The sequence below is a fragment of the Oncorhynchus keta genome, chromosome 2 (assembly GCF_023373465.1).
Source record: "Oncorhynchus keta strain PuntledgeMale-10-30-2019 chromosome 2, Oket_V2, whole genome shotgun sequence".
Lineage (NCBI taxonomy): Eukaryota > Metazoa > Chordata > Actinopteri > Salmoniformes > Salmonidae > Oncorhynchus > Oncorhynchus keta.
The window spans coordinates 42,888,414-42,908,467 of NC_068422.1; the positions used below are offsets into that span (position 1 = coordinate 42,888,414).

Sequence of the window (20,054 nt, forward strand, 5' to 3'; positions counted from 1 at the left end):
TTACATTTATGATATGCTCCTTCTTAATTTAGTCACTCTGCCCCATGCCGTTGATTCACCATATCAAAGACAAAGGTGGAATAATGATATGTAATTAAACCATAGTTCCCAATGATGTATGCAATTAACAAATTAGTTAACACAGGGCAACCTGAATGGATCCTTATATTACATTCTACTAGTCAAAGTATATGACATGTAATAGCTGGCTTTTTAATTATTTCTCATTATTGTACTCTAATTACAGAAATTATGTGTGAGTTATGTTAAAAAACAACGCCTCTCTATTTCATTAAGAAAAAAACTCGTTTGAAATACTTTTTGATATGTTCCTTAGCGATTTTTGACACAGGCAGTCTGTCATAAGGACCTAGAGCCCCCATTAGAGCTGATCATCATCATAGACTGTGATGATTGATTCTTCATCAGTAGTAAATGAAAATATTATTTCATCATCTTTAATATTCTTGCCACTACCACAGTGTTCCGAAAGGCGGTTGGCTGGAGCAGAGAGACTGTAAGGGGTAAAGGGAGATGTGGATGCTTGTCTTAATGCTAAGCTGTTGTTGACTGTAATTCTAGTGATATTGGTCCCAAGGAAGTTGAAGTGACAGATCAATTATAACCTGCTGATGTTGCTTGACTTTTTGGCGCTGAAATGCATGTGTGAACTAAACGTTTTCATGATGTGCGGGACCTTCAAACATTTTTTTTTATGAACCATAGAATACTGTCCGAAAACTAAAAAGGTTATTCTATTCCTTCCCTCTGTATTCTCAAAGGTAATCGTTAACACTTCTAGAAGTTGTTTGGATTTTTCCAGACAAAGGTTTTGGACCATTTTGAATGCGTTCTCCTTGTGCTGGGCAGTGTGAACACAGTGGAATGGTGGGCCGTTTCCCCTCCAGTGGAATATTGATTCTATGTGCTATGTGGAGGGGGAAACCAAACACTGTGACTGCTCTACCTCGCTCCACAGACTACTGTGGTCCCATGGACAGGCTCTTTGGACTGCTGGGAGAAGAGACTTCTCTACAGAGTTGTGTTGTTGAAAAAAGTAACGTTTAATAAGAAGTACGCCACGTTCAAATAATTGTTTCTTTGTCTGCCTTGTTGTTCTAAAATGTGATAACTCAGTTGCTTTAGGCCTGCAATTTTGAGAGACTGATGTCTCACATTGTAGATGTTAACTAGTATGTAATACACAGAAAGGCAAAAAGTTGTAGTAAAAGGCTGTTCTGTTACAAGCTGGACGGCCCAGGCTCAGCTGTCAGTCCGTTTGGTTGTACATGTAAGTCCATAGGGACACCTACTGAAGGCTTATGTAATGTTGGCACCGGCCTCTGTGGCACAGCCCCAAGAATTCCCCCTGTTACGGGATAGCCTGGAGAGTGCGCTGTGGTTGTCGATTCAAAGAGTGTAGGTCAAACGTATCAGTGACCAGGCAGCAGGAACATCTTTATCTCACCATCTTTCTCCAGTCCCCAGGTCCCCCGTTGCATTACGTTGCCATGGATGGGGGCGGCAGCGTAGCCTAGTGGTTAGAGCGTTGGACTAGTAACCGAAAAAATAAAAAATAACAAAAAATGTTGGACAACGTTTCCATGGCATTGATGCTTGTTCAAGGGTAACATTGTGTGTAGGACCTGTGTGTCAGTCACTAAGTCTAATGTCATAGAACATAGATGAAGACATGCAGTACCTGTAAGGAAAAAAACTGTTGACTTTCTTTCAATGGTACTCACTTTTAGCCCATGTGTTGTTCATAAAAACAGATCATTTTTATTATGTTAATGAGACAAAGCAGGCTACACCAGAAAAAAGCTTGTTTTATAACTGCACTCTTACATAAATTTTTACAGTCATGGACTCCCTTTTTATAACACCACACAAACTTTTATATTCAATGGCTTTTTTAGGCTTTTCTTTAAAACGTTTCTGATATTGGTTCTCTGACAGATGTGTAAATTGTTGTTTTGTCTCCGCTCCTGGTTATTTTTACTCTCTGAGGCTACATTCTGCTAGCTCCTCTCTCGTTTCTGATTTGACCTTTGACACCTGACCTTCTGAGGTGAGTGGAATTCATAACAAAGATTAAAATTCCTAAAGGAGGTACTCATAGTACATCAATCTAGGGTCTGCTCTTGAAGAACATGCTTTTCTCATCTCCAAAGTTCTACGTTTCATAGATAGTTTTGTCACATACAAAACAAAACAAGTCCATTATATACATCCTCTATCCCATATTGCAACCACAGGTCCCTTTCCCGTGATGGTGGCAAGCGTCACAATGATTTCATGTTTGACCACCAGTGCAGTTGGAGCATCCAGGTTTTCTTCATTTCAAATCCACTCTAGTCAAAAAATTATCTCAGATTCAATTTAGAAATCCTTTTTAACAGTTGGTCGGTTCAGCAACAAAGTCTCACCATATTTGAGAGAGTTCTTTGAAGCGTGGTGGTCCATCAGGGGATTTGTTCTAACTGATGAAGATTATTCCTGTTGTGTACCATCAGTTAGACAAACATGGAACCTAAAAGGGTTCTTTGGTTGTCCCCATAGTATAACCCTTTGAAGAACCCTTTTTATTTCCAAGTAGAACCCTATTGGGTCCCATGTAAAACCCTTTCCGCAGAGGGTCCTACATGGGACCCAATAGGCTTCTACCTGGAACAGAAAACGGTTATCCTATGGGGACAGCCGAAGAACCATTTTGGAACCATTTTTCTAAGAGTGTAATGGTGATGTGTGCCGTTCACTCTGATTTACTGATGGAGCATGGCAGGGACCAGGAGGAAGATGGGGGTCAGTGGGTCTGAGAGGGGGGTTGGGGGCTACAGGGCAGGCTGGGTGGGTGTGGGTGTCATTCATACCGGCCGGTCCACTGCGTACTGGCAAGGGCTTAGGTTAGACACGGTGTTTTGCACGGTCGGGTAGGCGAAGTTGGCATGCTGCTTGGCCTTGAGCCGGAGGCTGGCCAGGCTGGAGTTGCAGGTGTCTCTGTACATGTAAGGGCTGGCGGTGGTGGCGTAGGGGCAGGTGCTGGCGGTGACTGCGACCGAGTTCAGCGTGGGGCTATTGAGATTGTTGAGGTTGCCCAGGTTGTTGAGGCCCGAGCCAGCCACCCCGGCCACCGCCGAGGGAACCATGGAGGAGGCCATGTTCATGGAGGGGATGGAGCTGGAGGGGGAGAACATGGGCTGGGATGACAGGGGGCTTACATTCATGGAGTTGAAGAAGGGGAAGCTCTTGGCTGACAGTGGACTGCTGGCCAGACTCTTGGTGGCCCAGTTGTTGTAAGTGTAGCCAGAGTACATGTCGTCATAGGGCTGCATTAGTCCATTGAACTGGGCACCAAAGCCGTTTTTACACAGCTCAGCCTGCTGGTTCCTCTCCCTCTTCCTCCACTTGGCACGGCGATTTTTAAACCATACCTGAGAGAGAAGAACAGAGAAGGAGAAAAGGGCAAGTAAATATGGGCTTTTCTTTTCAACATAATTTGAGGTGATAAAAATTGTTCTGAAACACAATAACATCTTGGTATGCAATGACTGAAAATGTATATCTTTCAAATAGTTTTGGCAAGATTCCATATGTTGTTGCTCTGTAGACTCTTTGAAAGAAAGAACAATCCAGAAAACTAAGTTTATCATCAAATAGTCATATTAGCCATGGTTTATTAAAACGAATGATTCACTTATTTGAATTATAAGCTCCCAGTGAAAGAAATGTCAAGCTTGAGCTGTCTTCACATTTTGTCATTTTAAGGTCCTATTTTTAGAGGGTATCAAATGGATTAACGTTTTAATGGCAAATCTAAAATGAAGGTACTTAATTCAGTTCCCAATTGGGGAAGTATTAATTTCTCTCTGTGCGTTCATTTTTGTGCTAGAACCTTCTCTTTATTCTCAAAAACACAAGACTTCAAAACTCCCCATTGTGTGGCAATATACCTATTATAGGAATTCAATACAGAAATGACATAAATGGACTGTCATGTACAGTTAAAATCTACTTGTATTAATCAAATGCATATTATTCCCATGTAAATTATTCTAATTTAAATGTAAAAAGGCCACCAACACTGCTGGGGCTAACTAATCTCCCTCCCTCCCTTCATCATCTAGAACCGCTGTGCCAGGCATACAGTATCTCATCCAAACCCCCAATCTGTGTGTCTGCCAGCCAGCAGCCCAGGCATCTGTTGTGATAGTAATAGAATGCTCTGGACTATTAAATGTGTGGGTACAGTGCACATAGCAGTGAGTTTTCCATGGTACCCATTGACAGTAGGGGAAACCCCACTATTGAGGAAGACATCTTGCCTTTTAACATGACTCTTGGGCTATGTTGTTTAGGTATCATGGAAACATCTGAATGTCAAATGGTTAGTGAATGAGGTGTTTGTGGCAAACCTTACCTCACTTTCCTAAAACTGTCAAATGACTGATACAAGACACTCGCTGTGACCTAAAGTACCCAAGTCCATTGCTCACGACTCCATTTCTCTCTGAGCGTTCATTTTGTGCTGGAACTTTCTCCTTCTTCTCATATAGACAAGACTTCAAACTCCTCATTAAATTGCATAAATCAAGACGACAGGAGTAGTATTCGGGATATGCAGGGGGCATCTGCGTCCATGTGGAATTAGCAGGGAACAAGTGAGGCTCAAAAGGTCACTGCTAGACATTAGGACCAGGCCCTGTGTGGTCTGTTGTTCTTTCAAAATAACAACCACGACTGTGTGCTATGTGACCTTTTATCTGGCCAACATGAATTTGATCCATTACTTGTCAGGCAGGCAGTGATTTTATTGTCATCCGTTGGAATGTGAGCCCACCTGCTCCACACTGGGGGGTGACCAAACCACTGGGCGTGGGTCATTTTAGGGTCAGGAGCAGAGCACACTTCTGACCTTTGTGTGACATGTGAAGCCTAGTTTTAGGTTGTTATACCTATAACCCCTGGTTAGGTACACTCTTTTACATTTGTACCTTCAATTGCCTTTTTACCTTCAGAATTATGTTGAAATAATATGCTTGACTCCCGCAAACGTTTTGGTGAATGACATAGCTAGAGTACAAAACATCCCATGTTTCAAAACAATGATTATTAGGTAACCCAAGAGGTAAAAGAAAAAAACGTTAAATCCTAAAGAAAGTGGGTTTGGATTGCATTCAGACTGATTGGAACCTTTTCCCATTGTTTTATGTCATGGGGAAGTAACAACAAAACTCAACCACTGGTTCAGTATTGGCTCTGTAGTGATTATGTGCGGGACTCACTCTAACCCGTGCCTCTGTGAGGTTGGTCCACACGGCGATCTCCTCCCGTGTGCTCATGTCGGGGTAACGGTTCCTCTGAAAGGTGGCCTCCAGCTCCTGGAGCTGCTGGCTGGTGAAGTGGGTCCTCTGCCTGCGCTGCTTCTTCTTCAGAGAGCCGTCCTCGGCGTTTGACTCATCTGTTTGGTTCTGGTGGGACTTCTCTGTGTCTGGGAGGCAACAACAGGGATGGAGAGTTACACGCCCAATCCATTACATTTTCTACTAAACTAAAATATGGAATTGTTTTAAGATCGCCATACCAAGGATCATTTAGCTATATGATTTCTAATTTTATGATCCCTTTAGGTGTAAACAAATACATGAACAAAATATTGAATGAAACATTGAATTTGGCCATACTGCTATTAGCCCATAGAAACCCATTGAATAACAGGGTGATACATGTAGAAAACAGATAGTCAAAAATATCTCAAAAGAAAGTTTGTTTTAAAGTGTCTGTCCTATATCTGAGAGAAAAAAAATATCCATGTTTAAAAACATATTGGGGCACTAAACTACTTCAATCTATACCGACAGTACAGGCAAGTCTTGTGAGGTTTGTGGTTGTCCTATAGCAAAACATGTATGTGTTCGTGAGAGTCTCACCTTTCCATAGAGGGGTCATACAGTATTTGTGTGTAGCCCAAACTGTTCGGACGCTACAGACAGAAGTTGGCACATTGGCGGTACCGACTTCAGACGAGTCCTGTGACGCTTGTGGGGGCAGTAGCAAAACAGAGAACACCATCGCGTTCGTGAGAGTTTCATCTTTTCATAGAGTGGTCATATTAGTTTTGTAGGCCAAACCGTTCTTACGCACAGACGTTTTCGCGAGAAGACCGATTATTGCAATGTCTCATGGTCTGACAAACACCGTGGTGGGGGATTGAGATGCAGCCCATGCAAAAAAAACAGATACCTCTATCTTAAACAGACTCCGATTCTGATGGGGATTTTTTTATTACACTAATTGTATTTCAGCAGGGGGCACGAACACCGACTGTAGTGGGATAAATGATTAAAGCATGGGATAAAAGTTGCGAAAGCACTTACAACTTTAACTCAATCTAAATGACAGGCATATTTCAATTCCCATTAAATTGTCAAGTATTTTGCACAAGAGCAGCAATCATCTCTAAGTGTCTTTCCATTGAAAAGTGATCGCACTTCTCACAGTTTTCTCCAAAGCATATTGGCAATAGTCTGTGACTAATGTAGACTGTCATGTTACCAGGTGTGCTCTTTTATTTTAAATTAATTAACTTAATGGACATGCTTTCCCATGCTATTTGAAAAAAGTTTGTATTTATATTGTCTTCTAATAATATGCCAAATTGTTAACAGTTTCCACCTCAGACTTTTGCAGTTCTGTTTGCAATATTACAAGATTCATGGACTGTGTTTATGTATCCTCTTTTCAGCGTTGTCAAAAATGAATCAATAATTGAAATTGTCCGTGAAACGCGCTTGGCACTAACACCAGAACCAATCAGACATGTTATGTCTGCCCAAGATCCTTTCTCTCTTCATCTGAGTTCCGCAATTGGAGGACCCCACAGAAAGAGTGAAATTAGTTGGCTACCTAATCCCAGGGATCAGGCTTTTGTTACCGGGCAGGTTTCGGACTGTTTGGCAAGGGCTTACCTCTCTGGGAGCAGTTAGAAATAGTCAGCAGGGTTTAAAAGTCTCCACAGGGCCACTGGAAAAACCAATAGGACCAGGCCTTTGCTGTTATCTACTAGTAAACTGACACTGGTTTAGCCATCATTTGGCCAAAAACCATTTCCCCTCCAATGTCACAATACAGAAAAGAGGGCAGACCTTGAAAACCTACTATAAAGCAATCTCAGTGATGAATGTAAATAAAGTCAATTTATTTAGCCTTTTCTGATTACGGATTACGTTGTTCTTGATCTCCAAATAGAATATACAGTTTCGTAGTTAATTGTTTCTTTACTCACTGACATAAACCAAATACAATGAATATGAATAACTGTTTTGTTTTTTCATATGTAATACATTGTCACAGGTATATCAATCAATTGGCTACACTACACACACCTACAGTGCATGGGCTAATATATATTCATGGTGTACAAATGTATAGAAGAAGGCATATGGCTGGCAAATACTGTACACCCTTGCAGCTTTTGTAACAGCAAACTTATTTGGTCAAACTGCCAGTCAATCAGCCAGCAAACAAACAAACCTACCAAATAATAGTCAGTCCCCACCACCACTTGCACAACTGATGAGATTTCTGAGAGTCAGTTGGAGAAGCAATGTCCTGTATCCACTAACCACTGGAACAACATGTCAGTCTAACACTGACTCAATTTTAAAGCGACCCTAAACATGATGATGAAAACGAATAGAGAGTATTAGAGCAACAAGATGATAAATGCATGGGTTAAGGGCTTTACAGTAAATTAGCATTATTGAGGAGCATATATAGAAGCCCCCTTTCCACTCATCACATTCCTATGAAAGTTGTTTCAGCCTGACAGGCTGAGATATTCTCAGCACTAGAATGTCTGAAGCCCTGTTGGAGGTGGATTTATGAGTGCCAACCACACAGCAGACTTAGTTGTTTGGCAATTCAATCTGAATGTATATGCTTGACCTCTTGGACAGGCAGAAAAGCACCAATGTAGCAGCATACTGTGTCTATATATCCAAATGCATGCACACATGCTTTGAAATACATGCATAGATACCCACAAATGCTGATGTATAATATAGCCTCTCAAGCCTGCTCATAATGCACCAAGGACATCTGCAATCTGACGCATGTTCTAATCACTAGAGGGGTGTCCTCGTTTTGTGAAAGAAATGATACATTCCCAGGTTGAATATTATCAAAAGGGGGCTGAATAAAAGAAGCCTTCTGTAGCCACACCTCTGTATCTACACAGCATGTGTGTCATTTATTGACGTTTCGCTCATTTTGAAACTTCAGAGATGCCACTTGAGTGTGCTATTGCCCATGTGAGATTTGTCATTTAATAAGGCCTAATTCGAAGTATGTATAACATTTCTGGGGTGGCAGGTAGCCTAGTGGTTAGAGCGTTGGGCCAGTAACAGAAAGGTTTCTAGATTGAATCCCTGAGTTGACAAGGTAAAAATCTGTCATTCTGCCCCTGAACAAGGCAGTTAACACACTGTTCCCCTGTAGGCCATCATTGTAAATAAGACATTGTTCTTAACTGACTTGCCTAGTTAAATAAAGGTTAAATAATGAAATTAAGTGGATATAATATTTCAGAGGTGATGCCCAGGTGTCTGCCTTCATGTGGATACAGTTTATTTAATAAATAAATATACACTGAACAAATAACCATTTAAGTGGACATTGAAAAACAAACTAATTGGTTGACATTTCTAACAATATCCAATATCACACGAAAGAACAATGAATGAACTGCTTGTTTATTTTTCTATATATAATTTCCACTAGCTAAACCTTTTCTAGAATAAACATTCCGTAGTCAGTGAGCAGAACAAGTAGGCTACACTGGAAATATTGCCACTTGATATTTTGGCCTCTATGCCTCATTATGTTGATGCTAGGTTATAGTGCGTAATCCATGGTTCACATTTAGGCGTTCTCCTAAATCCCTGCACTCACTCAGGGCCGTCCATTTCGGAGTAAGTTTACATTAGTCACACTTTATGGGGTCTGTTGCAGACGCTGGATCCACAGAGATGTCATCTATTAGACCGCACCGGTATCACACATATTTGCTTTTTCTCTGGCATAGATTGTTATAAAGTGACATGCAGACTGTTGAAATGCAGAGGCAGACATTTAGCTTTCAAGCCTGAGCAATAGTTGCTCAGGATATTCTTGTATGTCTATGACTTTAGGCTTATTTCCGTTCATTATGTGTTTTAGCTTTTAGGTTTTAATTGAGAGTGATTAAAATATCAATGTGCAAAGACACGCACAATCTAAAATGCCAAAAAAAAGCTGCTTCTCCGCCAACGCGCAAGGGGTTCGTGACAGCTGTTTACAGTAGCTTCCATTAAAGTCTCGCAGTTAATAACCCTTGCTTTATAAAAGACAAGCGTGAAGAATGAACTTGCAATTTGAGTTCATGAAGGAAAATGACAAGTATCTAATGTGAATCATATAGGTTGCTATGCGCTGTACAAAATAACACATTTGGATTTGAATAATATTGGCATTCAAGTTAAGAAATGACAAATGTGGCAACAGTAGTCTAAGAAGCAAGACAATTAATATGATTACATTGATATCCACATGTAATTACACACGCTATTCGCCACAATAATAATAGGTATTGCATGCTATAAACAACTTTAGAAAAGCATCGTTATTTTGTTTTTATGATTATGATTAATCTTATTTATCGTATTATTATTATTATATTAGACTATTATTATTAGGCCTATTATTATACAATTGTTTGATTGGTCGGCCTACATGCATGAACATATAGCCTAAGCCTATTCATCCGTAATTTCAGTCTGAGGACATCGGTCAAACACTCCTTTAATGTATATGCATGGTGTACGTGGAAACTGACCGCTGTTGTCTTGGCCTTTACATCCCTGATCATGTTGTGGGGTCCCGGAGTCCGAGAGCGATAGCGCCGGGCTACGGGCTTCACTGTCCGTCAGAAGGTTAAAATCCATAACCCCGGCCTCCCGGCTCTGCAACAGCAAGGCAATACAATTCAGCATAAATAAATATGGCAACATAATACAAGCATCCTCACCTCAGTTTTGGCCTCCAACCTAATTGGCAATACAAAATAAACAACTAGAAAAATAAACAACTAAAGAGAACAAGAAATTACAACAATAATTATGTTGATAATAATTTTTATAATACGCCTGAATTGTAATATAACAAATGCTTGGACAGTTAAAATGTTCTTGGCCTACGCATGTTTTACATTTCAATATCAACACAGATTAACTAGGGAAACTATGAATATCACACTTCATAAACGTGGTAAAATCTTGACAAACTGCTAGTGCTAATCATATAGGCTACAGTATGAGCAGGATTTAGAATATTCTCACATTTTGATAACATTCACGTTGCTGATGGACTTTATTCATGATTACAAAACGGTCCATCTCTGAAATAGCCTACCTATTCGATTAAGGGTGTGTTCGTAAATTCACTCTGGAGTGCCAGAGTGCCCTCATAGTGCCCTCTGGGCGTTCGTATATTCAGAGCGATGTCAGATTGTCCGTTCGTAAATTCAGATCATTTCACTATAGGAGCGTAGGGTTGATCCGAGCGTTCTGGCCTCACAACGGCAGTCAAGCACCCAAGCTAACTGGCTAAAATTGGCTAGCTTGCTAGCTACATCCAGACACAAATGAGAGAACACCTCACTCTGAACATTTTACTCGTCCGAGCAGAGCTGGTTAGGCTGTTTTAATGTTACCTAGAGCGCTGGTGACTGTAACTGTGCTGCTGGCAACTGTTTAAAGGCGTTTTTTGTCGACGTTTACTGACATGGGTCAGATTCCACGGGTGTTGCCTGTTCGTAAATTGTCAGTTATTCTGCGCTCTGGCACAATCAGGTGCTCTGAAATCGGAGTAGATAGCCAGAGTGAATTTACGAACGCACGCTAAATGTAGGCCTATATTACGTTGTAATAACTACGAATGTGTTCTGTTACTGTTAGTTCTATTTTTGTTCATTTGGAGTTATAGTGGTAAAATATATGACCCGAAGAGCATCCTCGTGAGGGAGGCTGATACGCAATGAAGCCTAAAATAACAGGTCGTTTATTTATACAAGTGCAGTTAACACCTTGAAGATATGGGGGGACACAATCGCTCCCTCAAAGCTTCTTGATATTTATGATGTCGTGTTACGTTTAACGACGGGGGTAGGTTCCAATCCACTTAGCCGCCTCTCAACCCCTTTACAGGCGCTCTCAAAATGGGAGCTAATTGGTCTTTGCCTTATACAAAAAATATTGTAGTAACACTGCCTCAACCATGTGCCATAAGTGACTAATACGTATGTATGTGTGTTTGTGTGGGTGTGTATGTGTGTATTTATACTGTGGTTCAGCAAAATGAAGGCAGTTATATACAGTAAAATTAACAACATTAAATTACATTTCACAACAGATTTCACAACACATTACAGTAAGTGTGTACACTCAGGCCACTAATCTACTACCATACATCGACAACACAAAGTACACGTGTTGTATGTATAGTGCTTATGTTATCGTGTGTGTATGCGTGTGTATGTGACTGTGTGTGTCTCATCATAGTTCCCGCTGATACATAAGGTGTATTTTTATCAATTTTAAAAATCTGATTCGACTGTTTATGTCTGTCTGTGTGTGTGTGTGTGTGTGTGTGTGTGTGTGTGTGTGTGTGTGTGTGTGTGTGTGTGTGTGTGTGTGTGTGTGTGTGTGTGTGTGTGTGTGTGTGTGTGTGTGTGTGTGTGTGTGTGTGTGTGCGTGTGTGTGTGTGTGCTATAAGCCCCTCTTTAGCGGTGCACCCTTTGACTCCTCTGGTGTGTCTCTGTGAACTATGTGAACGAATCACATGGTGGCCCATAGTGGCATAACATCAAACCTCACTCACTTGAGCTGGATACTCACTGGAGAAACATGCAATTAAATTGAGCTTCAAGTTCCTTGGCGTCCACATCACTAAAGACCTATCATGGTCCAAACACACCAAGACAGTCGGGAAGAGGACACAACAATGCCTATTCCCCCCCAGGAGGCTGAAAATATTTGTCATGGGACCTCAGAACTTCAAAAAGATCCCCAGCCACCCAAGTCATAGACTGTTCTCTCCAATACCGCACAGCAAGCAGTACCAGAGTGCCAAGTCTGGACCAAAATGCTCCTTAACAGCTTCTACCCCCAAGCTATAAGACTTCTGAACAATTATTAAAATGGATACCCAGAATATTTGCTTTGACCCCCTTATTTTATTCGGATGTATTATTATTTTTTGTACTGACTCTTGCACAGGCTCGATGTACCCTCACTGGGCTATAACCACACACTCACACATACTACACTGACACTCCCAAACACACACACACAGACACACAGATAAAACACACACGCACATGCATATTGACGCCACACACACACGCACACGCGCACACACACACACACAATTACCTTGACTAACCCCTGCACATTGACTCAATACTGGTACCCCTTGTATATAGCCTTGTTATTGTTATTTGATTTTGTTACTATATTTCCTTTCATTTCCTTTAATAAAATGTTTCCTACCTACTTTTTGAAGGGCTCGTAAGTAAGTATTTCACAGTGCATGTGACAAATAACATTTGATTTGAACACACATTTCCCAGTCATTTTCATTCAAGTACGGTACTGAGTGAGGGCTCTGATCTGATCAACCAACTTGCTGACCATCAGAATTTGCAGACTAACTTAATGGACAGCTTGTTCTCAGTTTGAATGGTAAACGCAATACATCCTCAAACTGATTAATCATATCAAGCAAATGCTAGCTGTATTTCCGTTTCCCCGAATTCTTTCCATTTCTACAGAATATCCCTGACAGCAATCTGCTCATCTATGTGAGTGTCTCTGCCCTAGAGATCATAGACGAAGCCCTACACTCAGAAAAACTAGAACCTCTCTAGAACCTAAAAGGGTTCTTCTGCTGTTCCCATAGGAGAACCCTTTGAAGAACCCTTTTTGGTTCCACATAGGACCCTTTCCACAGAGGGTTCTACATGGAATCCAAAAGGGTTCTACGTGAAACCAAAAAGGGTTCTCCCAGGAACCAAAAAGGGTTCTCCTATGGGGAAAGCCGAAGAACCCCTTTGGAACCCTTTTTTCTAAGTGCACATGATGAAGCCTCGTGCTGTGTTCTTTATGCACATCTCCATACATGTACGCCTATCAAAATATTTTGTATTCCACTTCAAAGAGTTGAAGAACTGCATGAATAAAGCAAGTGTTTATGATATGTCATGTTGGTCGACACTTTAAGATTAGCATTCAACATGACAGAAAAAGCAACAGAAGACAGAGTCCAACTAAAAATATACACTTATGTTCAAACATTTAAAAAAAAAAATAATTGAATCAAGTTTTTAGCAGTTATAAATTAGTATCTCATTATGAAATCTAAAATGTTATGCTGTTTGGTACAAGTAGAAAAATATCAATACATTCTTATGCCAATGTAGTTCTCTCCTCAATGTTTTAGAATCCTTATTGTTTATTATAAATCACAGTACACCTATTGTTGCACCGTCACCCTTAGTTTATGACATTATATAGATCATCCATGACTTATAAATGTAACAATCCATCAATGCTTTTGAAGAGTAAAGACCTTGTAAACCCATATCCAATCACAACCGCATGGGAGACACAGGGGGCAGTGTTGTGATCATGTGCTTATCGCACGAATACAGGTTTAATTTCACATGTGAAAAGAGCCATGCCAAAGCTATCCTTCACAAAATATAAAGCATGTTTGAATTATTCTATGGTATTAGTTTCTTTCCTAAAAGGCTTTGTTCTGGCCCATAGGTGAGAAGTGAGATTGAGGATAAGATCAAATCTCACAGAGAGATTGCTTTACAAAATATACTTATGTTGCGTTGAGGCGATAGTACTAATAAGGTTCTGGTTTTGTGGGTTATAGTTGACTTGCAGGTCAAATGGTATTTCAGTTGATTGTTTCAACACTGACATAAAATATTTATCTGAAGTCAATACAAAAGTAACATTACTTATCATTAAGTACATTTAAGTCATCAAATATAATTACTGCTTATGATTCTCTATTGTGCAAGCTTGTTTAAATTCAATGTAAGGTTGTTGAAATCAAAAATCTGGTATGTGCCATATAGGCTGAAAGACATATCCGTTTGGTCGACAACCAAGACATAAACTGAAAAACAACGCATCCAATCTCATTGCAAAAGCAACCCACAGAAAAACTCAGAGGCTACTTGCCTGAAAGAGAGCAACAGCTGCTGTCCTTTGTGTATAGGCTATGCCACCAGAGAAGTCCAGTATTTTGGTCAGAAATATGAATATGACACTGTCAGATACATATCCTTTGACAGTGATGTATGGGACCGTGTCATAGCAGTGCTGAGAGAGGCTGGGCAGTTTGGCAGAGAGTGCGGATGACGCACACCCGAATTTAGTCTAGAACAAGGTGTCAGTGCCTCCTTCCGAGGCACGATATGACATATTTTGTATTCCAAATGAAGTCCCTTCGCTAGAATTAGATAAGGCCAACAACCCATCATGGTGATGGGCCTAACAAAGACACTGAAAATAAGCTTTTATGAATTTCAAGAGACACTGTATGGGATGTCCCCAGTTCACCAATAATGTTGTGTTATTTAGTTGCAAGTGCATACGTTTTATAAAGGTGCCTTGGTTAATTATACCAATCATTTCCGTTCATATTTGACAACATCGGTCATAATGTCAATGAATTACTTCCCCTAACGGCTATATAAATATGACAATTTCACCATGGTGGCTCCTTTAATTTATTATGTCCTTCTGTAGCACAGTTGGTAGAGCGTGGCGCTTGTAACGCCATGGGTAGTGGGTTCGATTCCCGGGACCACCCATACGTAGAATGTATGCACACATGACTGTAAGTCGCTTTGGATAAAAGCGTCTGCTAAATGTCATATATTATTATATTATATATATTATTATAGAAATGTGTATAAATATGTAGGCCTAGAGTTGAGGATGACTGGTTATTTTCCACTCTATTTCAACTTCATCCATAAGTTTCTCGTAGTTGAGACATTGTACATAGCCTTGTTCACCCATTGAAATGAGTGAAGTCAATACAGTGCGTAATATATTATAATTGGAATCCTTAGAGCAAATTATGATACTATTCATAGTCAGGTTAGATCATTATTTTGTTATTGTTCAATGGTCTACAAATCAAGTACAGTTGTAAATGACATTTGACAATATTTGACATTTATAGGCCTACTATGTTGATAGAGCTGTAACAGATTCTTGATCATAACCTGATATGCTGAAATGTTACAAGCAAATTGCTCGTCTGACAAACATAACCCATAACAATTCACTGAGTGAACTTGGTACTTTATTTGAATTACTCTGATATTTTCTAAAGGCTTGCGGTCGTGCTCGTGCACCATGCAATGTTCATTTTGGAATCACCACTACTTTTGCATCCAAATTCCATCTCTGCATTCCTCTGTTTTCTGTCTCAACGATGGCTTTAATTCAGCGTAAAACATTGATGTGACCACAGATGGAAGTGTATGTTTACTCATAGTCTTATGAACTGAATGAAGTATACTCGTGTTCAACTGAGCAAATCAACATTAGTAGGAGTCGATGCGAGATGGGCTGTGCAGTTTGCATAAGTAGAGTGCTTTAAGCAGTACAACATTGGGCTCATTAAAATATATATCTAATAATAAAAAATAATGGAAGCAGAAATCCTCTCATTTTTCAGAAGATTGGTGAGTCCATCTGTTGGGAAGGCAGAGGCTCACTGCTTACATTTCCACGACTTGTGCATGCCTTGGAATTATTCATAAAAACGCGTTGAGAATTAATTCCCTGGATTAAGACTTGATTAAGATGTATGCCACTTTGCTGTCTGAGAATTTATTAAAGGCCTCCTCGAGGACGCGGCAGATGGAATTTCGGCCCAATGTTTGTAGATGTTAATTTCTCCCCTCCTAACAACATTTGCATATGACTGGGAGGGTCAAAGCGAAGTTTCTCTACATGCGCACAACAAACTCCGATTTCTCAATCTCCAAATTAGCCAATGGATAGTAATGCATGTTAATTCGATGTTATAAAGTCCATATAATAATAATAATAATAATAATAATACGTTTTATTATAAGCTATTATTATCATTAATATAAATGTTTTATTACAGATTATTTGGCAGTACTAAATGACAGCTGATTGGTCTGATAGACCTTTGTGAAAAACGTTATAGTTTAGCATTCATATTCACAATAAAACATTTTCAAATAAGAAACAGAAAGCAATCTGAAAGAGGAGCAACTCAAAATATCAGTTATAACCTACAATATCTATCGCTCATAGAATCGAATCATAATTATATATATTTTGAGTGAAATGTATAGGCCTAATGCAAAATCGGTGAATTTAAAAAAAAAGTTTTATTCCATGTTTATTTCACCTTTATTTAACCAGGTAGGCCAGTTGAGAACAAGTTCTCATTTACAACTGCGACCTGGTCGAGATAAAGAAAAGCAGTGCGATCAAGTCAGTTAACAAGTAATCTACTACGTAGGGACAATTAAACCATTTCAACAATGAATATATAGAAACGACTTTTAGGATAACTGTCACATGGCTGAGGCCCATAGCATGATCCCATTTTACAAGTGAAAATGATAATGACCGGGAATAATAGGTTATTTGGAAGGCATGATTGCACTTGCACCCTAAATTATAGGCCTATCCATTGTCGCAGTTTAATTCAACAGTATTCCATGCTTTGTCGCTGAATTAACAGAATAGTCTACGCCAAAATCTTTCGTTCAAACAGCTCAGTGGTTTTCATTTCAAAACCGGATGATTCCGTAATAGAAATGTATTATTTATAATACAGTCAAATGATCTCATCTGATATGCCCTTGATCTTTAACTTCAGTTGTGAGGTGGTACATGTCAGACTGAAAACCACAAGATAACATGCAATTAAAAAATTGCACGGCCTAAATAATACAATCTTGGTGCCATATCACTTGTTAAATAAATTATAATGGTTGGCCATATGACCTTGTGTAAAATTGAATTAATGGAATGACACTTGTTGCAGATGTGCAAATCGGTTCAATGTTGTAGGCTATTTTTTTCTTATTCCCACTCAATAAATATCTGTATATATATGTTTATATCTGTATATATAAGATACCTTTTTTGCAAAGGCTAAATTCATTTTAATTGTCAAGTCAATTTATTCAAATTTCTGTATGGCATCTCTCTAAATAATATATTAATTATTGTAAACATCTATATACTTAGAATGTAGACTAAATGTAGGCTAAATAAGTAGGCTAAATAAAGTTGAATTCGTCAGGTATATCCTCTTTAGACATAGGCCTATGTGTTTTCCATTTTGTTACGCAGATAGGCAAATTGGCCACACACATGGATAGACCCAACAAAGGATTGTTAGCCTACATGAAACAATAGCAGTGCGTTCTTTATATGCCTGTTTTCTTACTTTAATATAATGTTTAATTTGCTATAAGTTCGTCATAACAAAGGCAATAAACTGAATACGTTTTGTTCAGGGGAGAGTGAGTGCACGCATGTTTGTACGTAGAGAGTTCCGAGGCCTAGACCGGAGGGGGCAGAGGGTAGAAACTCTGTTTTGCTTTCTTGTGGATCGGGAGCACCTGCCACCTATCAATTTCGGATATACCCTCAAATATTTTTGACCTAAGAAATATTCTCACAGAGAGCGCTCTTCCATGTAAGTCAAAACTTAACTCTGTGTTTTTACATTGTGGTGATTTAGTGGTTAGACCGTTAGGCCAGTAACCGAAAAGTTGCTGGATTGAATCCCTGAGCTGACAATGTAAAACATGTCTTTCTGCCCCTGAACAAGGCAGTTAACCCACTGTTCCCCGATAGGCCGTCATTGTAAATAAGAATTTGTGACATGTCTAGTTAAAAATAAATTAAATTCAGCAGAAGCACGTATCATTAATTTACAGTAGAGAGCAGATACATTTTCGCACGTACTTGTACCGGTCCTTCGTGGGTATCGAACCCCCAACCCTGGCGTGGCAAGCGCCAAGATCTACCGCCGGAGCCACACCGGAATAAATGTATAGCATTTCGAAAGCACTTATAATTTGGACAAACAATGAGCAAAATGTGTTAACCTATATATTCCGATCAATGCTGACATAGATAGGCCTACTAACTCTACAGGGTATTTGTTTTATCTAGATTTATAAGGATGGAAACTGTGACTTATGTTTTAACTTAATTAAAGCAAATGAACAATTCACAAGAGGAGCAGATGCAAGGTTTAGAAAGTGTATCCCCTAAAATCTGCTGAAGACATGAATCAATGCCAAAATTACACTCTACTGTTAGATAAATTGTGGTCTGCATTTCCAGTTTTATTGTAAAAGTAAACAGGCTAGGCCTAATAGATGTTTGTTTCATTCAGCTAGGACCTGCACATTTGGCTATAGTAACATAGTAGCCAAAGTAGCCACTCTTATCACACAACTTTGAGTTTGTGAGTGCTGGACAGATGTGATGTGACAGGTCATCATCATCTGCATCTTCATCATCAGGAATAATGAGCTAAAGTAAACTGTAAACATTAATCTATTTATTTACCCTGCTCTGCTCAATACGTTTAACCACCTAAATCATGGTAAAGGTGTCCATCGTACCACAGAGTAACTTGCTGGTAAAGTTTGAGTTCGTGAGGTAGCCTGGCTATGTTTAAGACTAGCAACCCACTCACTATGTGATGTAGCTATAGGCTTCGTTATGGATTTACATGATGGTTCAAACAATGGTGATGTAGTCTAGTCTAATTTGCTTGCCTAATTAATGCACATGCTGACATAACATTCAGTCAGACACAACCATGACGTTTGAAGTTTACTGGGAGAATGAAACTATCATACGCGCACTTACATGAAATCCTGGTCTGGTCTGGTTAAATTAATCCCCCGAAAAGACAAGCTTGATGTTTAGGTTAATGATTGTCCGAATGAGATGCTGCTGACACGAAGAAAGTTCCTCCCGCTGTAAAGTAAAAAAGTGACAGTTTCCTTCTTTCAATGTTGTCAGACATGAAGGCAGTCGAAGAGTGAAAGCCTGAACCCCATACAGCGGGGGGACTGACTTTATGCTAAATATCTTGTGCGACAAGTCCACTACAGAAAGGACTGCCCACTTCACTTCACAGCTTTTACTTGTCACCCACAACCCACACAGTGCACGCTCGTGCGCAAGGAACCCACACGCACTAAAGCACGCACGCACACACACAAACTCTCCCTCTCGCGCTCTACATCGCTTTATCTTGCAGCCATGCATTCACTCTCACACGAATGCGCCCTCTACCCAACACATTTCTCTGTAGCCTCGGTTTGCATTGCGTTTCGATTAGTCCAGCTGATATCCATCTGAGTCAAAGTAGCCAAATCACACTGGACACAAACGTCAATTCAACGTCTATTCCACGTTGGTTCAACGCAATTTCAGTGTGCTCAGGGTATTTTTTTTGTATTTTATTTTTATCGTTACAAAAAACGCATGATCGCACTAGAATATTTACGTGTTTTGTTTGGATGTCTCTTCCTAGAGCTGGCCACCCCGGCAAACTCAGCAATCGGGGAGAAGGGCCTTGGTCAAGGAGGTGACCAAGAACTCAATGGTCACTGACAGAGCTCCAGAGTTCCTGTGGAGATGGGAGAACTTTCCAGAAGGACACCAATCTCTGCAGCACTTGAACCCGATTGAACATCTCTGGAGAGACCTGAAAATAGCTGTACCACTGACTCTCCCCATCCAACCTGACAGGTCTTGAGAGGATCTGCAGAGAATGGGAGAAATTCCCCAAATACAGGTGTGCCAAGCTTGTACCATCATATTAAAGAAGCCTCGAGACTGTAATCACTGCCAAAGTTGCTTAAACAAAGTACTGAGTAAAGGGTCTGAATACTTATGTAAATG

At 39.9% G+C, this 20,054-nt stretch overlaps 1 protein-coding gene across 3 annotated transcripts; it reads right to left on the minus strand.

Annotated features, from left to right (window-relative positions):
- Window positions 1–1,757: 1,757 nt before the first annotated feature.
- LOC118400586 (pituitary homeobox 3-like) lies at window positions 1,758–19,195 on the minus strand. Of its 3 annotated transcripts, XM_052477050.1 has the most exons (5): window positions 19,011–19,195; window positions 9,875–10,001; window positions 5,931–6,030; window positions 5,286–5,491; window positions 1,758–3,434 (listed from the first exon to the last, which is right to left on the minus strand). In XM_052477050.1, the coding sequence occupies exons 2-5, from the start codon at window positions 9,905–9,907 to the stop codon at window positions 2,868–2,870; spliced, it is 906 nt and encodes a 301-aa protein (XP_052333010.1). In that variant the 5' UTR covers window positions 9,908–10,001; window positions 19,011–19,195; the 3' UTR covers window positions 1,758–2,867. The 3 variants fall into 3 exon arrangements, with proteins under 3 accessions (XP_052333010.1, XP_035653484.1, XP_035653477.1); XM_035797591.2 differs by lacking the exon at window positions 5,931–6,030; XM_035797584.2 differs by lacking the exons at window positions 9,875–10,001; window positions 19,011–19,195 and having other exon boundaries at window positions 5,931–9,862.
- Window positions 19,196–20,054: the final 859 nt, after the last annotated feature.

Bases quoted from the DNA above. Each gene is read 5' to 3' on its own strand.
- LOC118400586 (XM_035797584.2), bottom strand. From the start codon at position 6,072: ATGGTGTTCTCTGTTTTGCTACTGCCCCCACAAGCGTCACAGGACTCG. The intron at 5,492-5,930 runs GTGAGACTCTCA...GTTGCCTCCCAG, and splicing joins TATGACCCCTCTATGGAAAG to ACACAGAGAAGTCCCACCAG. The intron at 3,435-5,285 runs GTGAGTCCCGCA...CTTCTCTCTCAG, and splicing joins TCACAGAGGCACGGGTTAGA to GTATGGTTTAAAAATCGCCG.